Raw genomic sequence first — 11963 nt, 5'->3', positions numbered from 1 at the left:
CACACCAAATCAATAGATTCTGAAACTGTAGATACAGTATAAGTGAAATGAACCATGGTATACATCATACCTAAAAACGATGTGGCTGACGGCCCTATGCAGGGTTACATGGTACAATTGTCATCTTGCGAAGTGGCACATCTGTAATAGTCTAACAATAGTGCTTGAATTCACAGAAGGGACCTGCTGCACTTTGGAAGGGCGTTAATTCGAACCAAATCTTCAACTATCTCACATATGTGTTCCGGTACTTTCGATAATACTGGCTAGAGACCAAATTTTGCAAGTTTTGTTAACTCTTATAGTACCTTCAGAATGACCAGACTGCACTTGTTGTTGATTCCAAATATCTATCTATCTATCTATCTATCTATCTATCTATCTATCTATTTATCTGTCTGTCTGTCTGTCTGTCTGTCTGTCTGTCTGTCTGTCTGTATGTATGTATGTATGTATGTATGTATGTATGTCTGTCCGTCCGTCTGTCCGTCCGTCTGTCGTCTGTCTTGTCTGTCTGTCTGTCTGTCTGTCTGTCTGTCTGTCTGTCTGTCTGTCTGTCTGTCTGTCTGTCTGTCTGTATGTATGTATGTATGTATGTATGTATGTATGTATGTATGTATGTATGTATGTATGTATGTATGTATGTATGTATGTATGTATGTATGTATGTATGTATGTATTTGGCGCCATGTTTTCTTCAGCATCATGTATTCTTTACAGTGAGTGTCTTATGGCCGTAAATCTTCAGATGATGCGATCAAACCAGTTACATTTGGCCATGTTTTTAAAAGAAGTAAACAACCAATATAGAAACTTGCTCGGACATTGGGTGGGGGAAGGGGGCTTTAAAACATCACCGATACTAGATCTTTCTAATTGTTCTTACGAAAACAGAAACCGCCGACTTGTCTTTTGCCACATGTTTGAGTTTCAGCATCACGAACAATATTCACCACAGATTAATTTCAAAATCATTACGTATACAAGAATGTAATTAGCTGAAATGCAAATACGAAATTTCTTTGACTGCTGCCACTGCATCATATCACCACTTTACATATAGCAAATGTAATTACCTTTTGTCATGTCCTTCACGTTTTACATGCCAAACTGTGAAAGCTTATTAGATATGCAATTATACATTAGCTGACGCCAAAATACAAGATATCTTTCACTACTATTATATAATTTTATCATCAACATACATAGCACTTTTATCAACTTTGGTCTAGTTCCTCGAGTTCCCTAGTTAGGAGAGTTCGCTAAATATGCAAATTAGTATTTAGTTGATCTCAAAATGTTAATTGACTTTCATTAAAGGTATACTGTCACCTGTTCCAATTTTACCAGTTACCATGGAAAGAGAAAATCTAACCAATCACAGATTTTAAGTGGGTGGTCGCTTTTTAAAAACAGCGCCCTCACATGGGCATTTTGAAACTCAAGGAACGCCCCTTTGACTATATATGGGCATATTTAGATTACAGGTGACTGTATACTTTACATTACAGTATCTTACTGTGCATAGCAAGTTTTTGTAAACTTTAAACAAGTCAATCCAGATATAGATCCGTAGTTCATTAAATATACAAATTAGTAATTAGCTTGAGTAAAAATGCCAAATGATATTCAAGAATGTTAAATCATAGTATCTTTGATGTATGTAGCAAGTTTCGTAAACTTTTATCAAGTCAATCCAGATATATATATCCCTAATTATGAAGTTCATCAAATATGCAAATTTGCAATTTACTTTTATGTCGCCCTTTAATATCTATTTTTCACAGCTGATATACCCTAGTGTGCATGATCAACATTAGTAGCAAATATCATCAAATTATGTGCAGTCGTTCTCCAGTCGTGCAGTCGTTTGTAAAACAATCTGCTGTGCAAATGATCAAATATGCAGCCATGCCGAGCAAAAGCTAATCAGTTCTTGTCTTTTTAAACAGAATCGTCTTTTTAAACAGAATCATTGTACAAAATTCCAATACTAACCGGCGTTCTTGAGTTATCACGCCAACAGACAGACAGACAGACATCGATGCCACATAAGCTCACATGTGTAACCGTGAGCTCTGCTGTTGAATTTAGCCAGCGACAGCCAATTATATAGCGCTTCTATTTAAAAAGAATACTTCCCGCAAAATTTAATTAAAGGGTGTTTCTCTGCAATCTTTCACGTGACATTTAATGATTTGCTGATGCTTTTCCTTAGCTATGTTTTATCTATATCTCTTGATTAGTTTCAAAACCAACAATCTTCCAATAACTAACTCAGGAGTTTAAGAAGGTCATAATTTTTTTCAAAAATAATTAAACAGTCAATTAAACAACAAAGGAAATATGACCATTGCCAGTAACCGCGGTACGCGGAGGAACGATGTTCAAATTGTCATACTATCAGCGTTCCATTTTCAAATCATAACTTTCAGAAGTGCACGCACCGTGCAAACATAGACCTTAAGGGTACTAAAATGCATCGAAAAAAACCTATATTTATTGTTCCACGGCAAAATGCTCGTGATTTATTTCTTAGTTATTTGACAAATGTTTGTTTGTTTGTTTGTTTATCTGTTATAATTCTACCAAATAAATAGGATGACCTTGCCAATTTGTTATATTAGCTTTTTCTGTTTCTGTCTCTGTCCTATTTCTCTTTATTGGTGTAGTCACAACGAATTTGAATATATTTTGGGGTTTTTTGCATTCACTACAACGCAATATGGCTAAGATCTCCATGGATTATCCCACCTCATTAGCAACTAGGAATCATTAAAACACACGCACGACTATTCAAACTTATCCTATATAGTGGGGAGGGATTTAGCTCAATGCAGATCATATGCCACGGTTACACCATGGGATGCGTCATACTCAATCATTGTTCAGATTTTCTTCCTACCGGTAAATGTTTTGCTGTTCAAAAATATGTATCATATGTACAACAACCCTAGGAAATTCAGATCATTATTTCGTCCTTGGATGTACGCACCTCCTAACTTTAATTTCAGGGGGCTATAGTGTAAGGGTTGAGGTCACAGCCCATGCCCTTCGTTTGCTGAGCGTATTTCAACAATCCTAGCGCCCTATATAAGATCTATTAATCCATCCAAAAGTAAGAACCGAACAGTGCACACAACGTTTCTGGCTATTCAAGCCTATTTAAACGAAGCTACAGAGTTTGTCATCAAAATTGCCATCACCGAGTCACGGCCAAATTAAAATGACAATTGAATTTATGATAAACAAGCCAGGAGTGTTACGATGGTAACTCATTCCTTGATAATTTTTCGCAATATCTTACATCTAGGTACATAAACTAAGCGGTTGCACACATCTGAACATCGAATACGATAATAAAAAAAATAAAACATTTTTATTTAGGGTATCTCAATAAGCCTAGCAAATTAGATTGGTAGGCATGGTCGGCTTCTTTCCATTGAGGCCCTCACACAATAAAAAACAACATACACTCTAGTCAATATACATGTACAGACAAATCACAAAAACAAACCGAAAAAAATTACAAAACTGTCATAAAATAAAATAGCACCATGTTGTGAACTATACACAAGAATCTCTGTAAGAGGTTTTAAAATGTCTAAAAGTTTTGGCCTGCTTTACATATTCTGGCAATGAGTTCCATAGGTTTCCACCTCTGTAGGTGAATTTACGTGTTGCATAATTATTATGAACTGGTTGAATGTATACACTGTTAGCATTGCTGAAACGTGTATTGTACTTATGAATATTGGAAACCCATGTAAAGCAATCTAACAAATATGGTGGGGCTATGCCGTGGTAACATTTATACACCATCGAACAGATATGAAAATTCTGTCTCTCTACTAGCGAATACCAATCTAAAGTTTGCCTTACTTTACATGACGGGGTGTGTGGGTGACAATTTAGAATTAATTTACCTGCTCTATTATGTAATATTTGAAGTTTTGACAGTAGCTTACTAGTACAGTTTGACCAGATGATATCCCCATAATCAAATATTGGCAATACCATAGATGTAACTAACATTTTGGCAGTTTTCTGGGGTAAAGCAGACCTGATTCTGTGAATTATACCAAGCCTCTGTGATATTTTTGCACTTATTTTGGCAATGCGTGACCGAAGTGAAAAGCTGGCTAACCCATAAACCCAAGTATTTAAAAAAGTGTCAACCTGTTCCAATGTTTTATCACTGACTTTGATATTCAAATTATTTGTAACATTATTCATTTTTCTCCTCTGCCCGAACATCATACACTTTGTTTTCTTAACATTATCTGTTTCTTAACCAATCATTGATTGAGATCATGTCCTCTTGCAATTTATTTAAACTTCTTTGATATCTTTTGATGCATAGAACAGAGTTGTGTCGTCTGCGTACAAAACCACTTTTGAGTTGCTAACATATGTAGATCATTTATGTAGATGATAAACAAGGAAGGATCCTTGTGGAACCCCATAATCAACTGAAAGAAGATCAGATGTCACACCATTGATTGAAACACACTGCTTTCTATTGGATAAATAGTTTTTTAAACCAGGTGTACTCATTATCTTGCAGACCAATAGCTGAAAGTTTATTCAAATGAAGTGAGACATCTACGGCGTCGAACGCTTTCTTGAGATCAAGAAAAACGACACCTGTGTATAAACCCTTATGTGTATTTTATGTAGTCAGTGACATCTACAAGAGCAGTAGCAGTAGAATGAGATGGACGAAATCCTGATTGATGAGCACTAAGAAAATTATTTGAAGTTAAATAAAAATACAGTTGTTGGTGAACAATTTTCTCAAATATTTTAAGACATACAGACAATAATGAAATAGGTCTATAGTTTGAGGTTATTTGACTGAAATATGAATAATTAACTGAAACACCGGGATCTCGAAATTGAGTCGATTTACATACAAAACAGACACTATCCATGCAGAGAGACATGTAAGCTGGTGTGTTTTACCAGCAAATAAGTGACTTCATTTCGTAACTATGTATTTACGGACTTGTCATCATAACGAACGAATATGAGAATTCCGCGTCGTGGTTTGGACGCGTCTGTTATAAATAATTGTGACATGTAAATTGCGGCCTTTACGATCATTTCAAGAGCTTAATTGATATTTACGATTGGTTGAGTTCTTTTATCTTAAATTGTTTGTTTTTTAAATTTAATTCTTTAATCTTTAATTCATATCTATTGTATGGTTAAAATGCACCTTTGGCGTATTGTTTAAAAACCAATGCACGAGAGAAGCTGTATGTCGGGCGATGGTTTGTGTAAACTTGGCCACTTGGAAATACATGCTATGTTTTTGTAACAGTCAATGCTTCGGAGAAGATCCCTATAGTACCTCTTAGAAGGCCAAACGAGTAATTCCCAAGAAAGGAGAACACCCCATGTGCCATCAAACTGAATTGTAATTCATAGCATTTAGTAGTATTGGTGAAAATATTCAGGACAGCTTTTCCTGTTGAAATAACAAGACGATACCAAAAAAGAAAGTTTGTCAGACAGAAGTTTAACCGCGGAGTGCCATCCCGATCCTCGGGTACCTCATATTATCATCCTAATCATCGGGGCAATATAACTCATATTGTCATCTTGGACAAGATTTTAATTTTACACGAAAAACTAATGAACAATCATTCTCAAAAACTCAACTCAAAAAGAAACAAATGAAACGAATTTCAAGTTTATATTTTCAAATACCACAAGGTTTATTGGTTATTCTTAAAGTGACACTGAATGAACAAGTGAGAGATCGTACGTGCACAAATAATTCTGTTAAGAAACCTTGTGTGTTTAATATAACACATCTCTACTAGATAACATGCTCTGAAAGACTAGTGTTAATAAAATATATATAAACATGAAATATGTACAATAAAAACGACGTAATATATAGTATTTAGTAGTATTGGCGAAAATACCCGGACGGTTTTTCTTGTTGAAATAACAAGAATGGGCTCCATACCAAAAAAGAACGTCCCCTAACGAAGGCACTACAAAAGAATAATAGCATTTTTCATTATGACAAACAAATAGTTATTGCCATGAATTCGAGAGGTGTCGACCACTTTGAAATGACTATCGGCTCGTCTCCAAAGTTTAAAAAACTTACAATATTGTGTCACCTAAAACGTAACGTACATAATATATATATATATATATATATGGACCAGAGCGAGGCTTACATGTCGGTAAAGTTTAAACTCACAAAGTGTTTAATCAAAGTACACGACGCGGAGTTCGAAATAAACAAGGAAGTAAACAATTTCACCTCGTGCATTAAATATGTTGTGCGTACCTGTGTGTTTAAAAAGTCAGTCATTATACATGTATATGAGATAAACATAGTTTCTGCGCCGCGGGCGTGCCATATTAGCAGCAGCAATAATCCGCTGTCGCATACTTGTATGTAAATATGAATTTTCTGGTTTAAGAGTTTTTGTGTCTCTCTTTATCAATTACAGTCTTTCTCTTACGCACGTGCAAGCAAGGGCGACGTCGACCTGTACGGCGTTGTACTGATACACACCGCCAATACACACGTTGCTGTTACGTAGTACCCACACTCTTGTCGTCAGTTTCTCGCAGCTCCACAGCGGATGGAACTCACTGTCGTCGCGGAGATCGGTGATGCATTTCTGGCATTTGTAACACTCGGCTTCGACAAGAGTCGGCGGGTATCGGCTGCCATCGGTGTTTTCCACGTTGTAGTAAGGGCAGTTGGATCTCATCGACAAGGGAGCGCTGCTTCCGTAAGACACCGGGCAATCTGTAGAAGCCGGGGCGCTGTATGCTCCTGGCGACGTAGCGAAGGAGAGGGCGTTCGGTACATACTGACCTAACATTGCTCGGAGATCGTCCTCGCCCGGATGTCGACATGCGTCTCTCTTGACGGGGGTCGCCGTCGTATTACGTATGAACAGTACAAGGACAAGGCTTACCTGAAATAATATATAAAAATATTTTCATAATGATATTTGCCGACAAATGTGCAGATCATCGCGCCGTTTACGCCACAATGACAACTATTAAAAGGATAAACACGTTGCGTATGTTTTCATGCAGAAACGACCATTCTCATGTTCCACTCCGTGGCGCCTGAAGACTACCAGACGCGGAAATGCATTTCGCAACATGGTAGACTTTGTCATGGTCATTGAACCGTAGCGTTATAACTGCTTGTCGCCAAAGGCTGTCGCAATCATACATCATTTCTCTTCACTTACTTAAGTCTGGGTTTTTTCCATTCGTCTGTCATGCAGACCGAAATACTCCGATAAGAACTTAACTGCAATTGTAATGCATTGCGTCGAGTAGTTGTTGCAAAAGTTGGAAAGAAAATGGTTTAATGCAGTGGTTGTGTTTTTTTTTTGTGTGTACACACACATTCAAAAGCATTCATTAGTATTTTGAGAAAAGCCATCGTAATGAAATATAATTTTTGTGTCTTTAATAATAGCAACTCTCGATATTTCCAGTATAATTTGTTTCACTGTTAGAAAGTAGAATTATTGGACACATAACTGTTGCCATGGTAACTTCATTAGTTATAATTACTCGTCGCGTTTAGATGAGGCACTGTTTTAACACTGAGCCTCGAGCTGCAATCTTGATTGTATTTCAATGAAGGGATAGAAATGTAGGAAAATGCAACGTCTCCCGTCATTTTCATCTGGTAAACCCCCTTCTATATATCCTGACACCGATGCCAACACCGGCACTTTCTCCATCAAATTCAGATAAAAAAGTGTTCCGCTCAGCGTCCAAATGTAGACTTGTTTTGGAGGGAAAGTCGCCGCCCAGTTTTAAATGATCTGATCTAGGTCGATCTCACAAGCGACGTCATTAATCACGAAATGTTTTCAAAAGCTGACTCGCAAAAGATTTGCACGAAAATTCTTCTTCTTTTTTTGTATTTAAGATTGGATGTAAAGGTAATGTAATAGTCTGTGTTTCTTACCGTTGTATAGACCTGTTGCTTCAAAGATATCATGTTGATTTTCGCCGAAGTTAGTGCTCCGAATTCTCTACCGGGTGAAGATACTCTGAAAATCGAGTTCGTAAGCCTCTAGAAAATGCCTACAGTTGACAGCTTCTTGACTTTTGGCTAGATGAGCGATTCGGCATCACTTTTAAAGGCTATCGGAGGCTAATTTCGGAAACTGCAGTAACTTTGGATTTTTAAGCACGTGGACAACATGTGTAGGAAAGGTTGACTCCACCTCGGCCCTCGACGATTCCCGGGATTTCCCCCCAGGAAGCGACAGTGCTCGCTAGGTGAACGACGCAGCAGCGACAGAGATCTCTTCATTGAGAGTACCACGCGGGTAAACTTTTCACCCGTTCAAGAGGAGCCGTAGCGTAGTCCGCTTTCTGCATTGTTGCCTTCCGAAAAGAATCGACGACATCCGAAAATTTGTCACGACGAACATCGGGGTGGTCAAGCCAAACCAAATGTCACGAACTAATTTCTATGAAAATTTAAATTTGTCTTCTCGACAGCAGCAGGGCTCGAGTGCTTCCGCTATCACTTTATTTTAAAGATTCATTAAACTACCGTACAATAAGGATTTCGAGTATTATAATTTACCGGCTCAAACTTTTCACAAAGTCGATGGGTGCGGTCACTTTCATTCTTTTTTCTATAAGACAATATGTAGATTCAGGACTCCAGTCTGAATTAATTAAGGCTTTGGAGCACTGTAATTTGTTTACCCAAACTTTCACAAAGCCAATTTGGGTGGGGTCGTTCTTTAATTGTTTTTGTTTTCTAAGTAACAATGTGCAGATCAAGAACTTTTGTTCAATTTATTCATTCTTTGAACGCAAGAGTATAAGAGCGTTGACCTTTGTTCATGTGCCAACAACGCGGAAGAGAGTTTGTTAGAAGGTTAGACAAGCTTTTGGAGATTTCTCGTACACTTTGCTCACTAATCAAAACTCAAGATTTATTGTTCGAATTAAGACGTTTTCAGGGAAATTTTCTCACAATTAAAACATTATTTTAGATCACCCAGATCGATTTTAATTACAGTCCGTATTTACATACAGTCGCCTGGGATTTGATAACTGTGTTTATTGGACGTTCACCTGTACGCGGAAGAGGGGCCTGGGCAGTTTTGACGTCACGTCCAATCAATGGCAACCTGACTACAAGTAACGGGCGGTTGTTCATTTTCCACTCGGGTATATCTATGGGAGCAAAAGAGCAGTTTTGCGGGCAGAAATAAAGGTGGTTTCATATCACGATTGGGAAAGATATTAAAATTCAGGTACATCGCCCACCCCTCCCCCCATCTCAACCCCGACAAAATTACGTTTCCTGATTACTGATTCAGGGAAAGGGTGCTTTGCGGTCCGTCTTCAAAGATCGCCATGACCTACCCAATTCCTAATGGTTAGTCCGGTACAATATATGAAGAGAAAGACAAAATCAGGAAACTGAATCCAAGTATAAATGAACACATGATTTATATGCTCGTTCTAGACGCGGTTCTTATTTTCATCATACAATGGCCATAAATAGATACGATTCTTATTTTGGCACGATTCACTGTTTTATTCTCTAGGGCAACAGCACATATCGAGCAGTACATGCCTTTCAACTTTCCACGTCGTGATTTAAAAGTTTATTTTTAGAGTGACTGAGTAAAACCGCGAACTTTCTTAGGAATGCAGAACACCTGGGCATGGTGATACGACAGTCTTTGTTACATAATGGTCCATTTTGTCATATTTTAGGCAGACGAGACTATTGCTTGTATCGGCGCTTCATTCTCATGTGACGATCGGTGATAGTCCTCCACGTCAGGATTGGCAGAGAGCCGAGCTCAATGCTGCTTACCGTTGGCGGCGCCATCTACAGCCCCAGTAAGCCATGCAGAAGTTACATAGCAACCCGCGGGAGAACTTTTCTCTGATTATTGGCCGACGAGGAGGAGGGGTAGACGGGTACCCAGGATGTAAGAATAGAATGTCATGTAACATTGACGTTGAAAAAAAGGTATTTGGCAACGAGCGCGCAAGCTCATTTCCCCCCAATTTTGGTTGATAATGTACAGTACTTGACATACCTCCATTCTCAGAAGGGGATCGGACCACCCATTTAAAACATAAGATTAACTTCCGTGATGTAACTGGTAATGAATGGAACGCCTGACAGCACAGCACATCACATGTAAAACAGGGCCTTGGGTAGACTTGGTTCAAGTCTGTGATTTGTAAATGTTTGAGTGGAGTGAACGCAATGATTTGTGTTTTGCTCTCATGTGAAATACGCACGTGAGTGGAGTGGACGCGATGAGTCGGGTGAACGCTATACAGGGGAGTTTCACTTGGTAGAAACTAACTCACTATAGGCCTACTGCGAAGACTCAAAGGTAACGCATTCAATGGGAAAACTTGGCCTAGGCTACCAAATACCGAATAGGTTCGTACGAAATAGGAGAGACACAAGAGCAACTATTATAAGTGATTTGTTTTTTAAATTCAACGACTTGAACCAAGTCTGGGCCTTGGGATATCACGCTAGCTTTATAGATTCGACGGGAGAGTGAAAGATTTCTTACTCTGAAATATATCGTGAATAACAGTTGCGCGAGAGTTCTGCCTTTGCCATCACCATGGAGATCAGCTTAAACGCGCTCTGAAATATTTGCTAAGCTCTCTGACATCCATGCAGTAAGACTTTCTTCATTGACTGTGTACTATGCCTTCATCATAAATATCTAATTCGTTTGTTTTGCCTTAACACACATCCATCTCTAAATCTGATTGGTCTAACATGACAACAGTGTCAGAGACAACGTACATTGGAAAAGTACTTGATTTTTTATATCCGAGAAAGAAAATAAAATCAGTTCATGACTAATATTGCTTCAGCCGTAGAATATAAAAACTCAATGTTTACTCTAGTTTTTACAACTTATTCTGCTATTTGGGGAAAAGTTCTTACAAAATCGAATTTTCCCTAGCTGCAAGATATATTTCGTACACACCGTTGAAAAATGTTTCATCAGTATGGGGTAGAGAAACTTTGCCTTTACATGTATCATAAGGTTTGGAAATGGTAATGGAATATTTAACTCACGCAATGACTTCAGTGCACTTATTTCCGTACTGTAGTTCAATTTTTTATGAGACCACGAGCCGTGACGACACAGGAACGTTCCCGGATTAATTGACAGTCGTTGCTTTCATATACCGCATATCCTGGTCTCAGCTCACACATCCATGTAATATGTATAGTTAACGCACTATCAGCCGTGATTGTTGTTTTTCTTTTTGAGTCCCATGGGGTTCCTCTCTGTAAAATGCAGTTTATTGTTACTATTACAAAAATAACGCCAACTTCCCTAGTGTTCAACCTATACAGTCTGCATATTAGACTTGGTTCAAGACGGTGAACTTTTAAGAAATAAAATTAATTGCAATAGTTTCTCTTGTGTCTATCCTATTTCATATGCACCTTTATGATTAGAATTGGCAGCCCAGGTCTTGCCCAGGTCAGGTTTTCCTAGCAATCGAACGCGTTACCTTTGAGTCTGCGCAGTAGTGAGTAAGTTTCTCCGGGTGAAACTCCCCTGTATCGAGTACATTCGTTAACTATAATTTATCCCGGGTCGTTTCTGTTCGCACATGTGTACAGTATATACCTAGACTTGCTTCGAATCTATGGGCATAGAAATATCAGAGTAAATTGAAGGAATATACATTAGCAGACTGTCGCGTTGGCGGTACTTGCAGGCTGTTGCGTAGATCATGGGGTGAAAGCGATGGCTAGCCCAGCCAGTGACTACTGCCGAGAAAACCCGAGCGACCGGGGTCAGTGTAGATATGTTCAGAGCGATATCATTGGATCATCGGATGGGATAACCGCTCTCCCAGCATAATCAAATCGCAGTCAGAACTTCAATTTTTCAGACCACTTTCTGATATCCACATGCTTT

The 11963-nt window shown here is 38.4% G+C and overlaps 1 protein-coding gene across 1 annotated transcript; it reads right to left on the bottom strand.

Annotated features, from left to right (window-relative positions):
• Positions 1–5785: 5785 nt before the first annotated feature.
• On the bottom strand, positions 5786–8318 carry LOC139122897 (uncharacterized). Its single transcript, XM_070688751.1, has 2 exons — positions 7976–8318; positions 5786–6956 (listed from the first exon to the last, which is right to left on the bottom strand). Exons 1-2 carry the CDS (start codon positions 8006–8008, stop codon positions 6474–6476), a joined length of 516 nt encoding a protein of 171 aa, XP_070544852.1. The 5' UTR covers positions 8009–8318; the 3' UTR covers positions 5786–6473.
• Between the last annotated feature and the right edge of the window lie 3645 nt (positions 8319–11963).

The sequence above is a fragment of the Ptychodera flava genome, chromosome 22, assembly GCF_041260155.1.
Source record: "Ptychodera flava strain L36383 chromosome 22, AS_Pfla_20210202, whole genome shotgun sequence".
Lineage (NCBI taxonomy): Eukaryota > Metazoa > Hemichordata > Enteropneusta > Ptychoderidae > Ptychodera > Ptychodera flava.
The sequence above is the reverse complement of the archived record's forward strand: the minus strand, read 5'-3'. Positions and strand labels throughout refer to the sequence as shown.

Excerpts from the sequence above, each read along its gene's own strand:
- LOC139122897 (XM_070688751.1), bottom strand. The coding sequence starts at position 8,008 with ATGATATCTTTGAAGCAACAGGTCTATACAACG. Across the intron at positions 6,957-7,975 it reads AGCAACAGGTCTATACAACG|GTAAGCCTTGTCCTTGTACT; the intron begins GTAAGAAACACA and ends ATATTATTTCAG.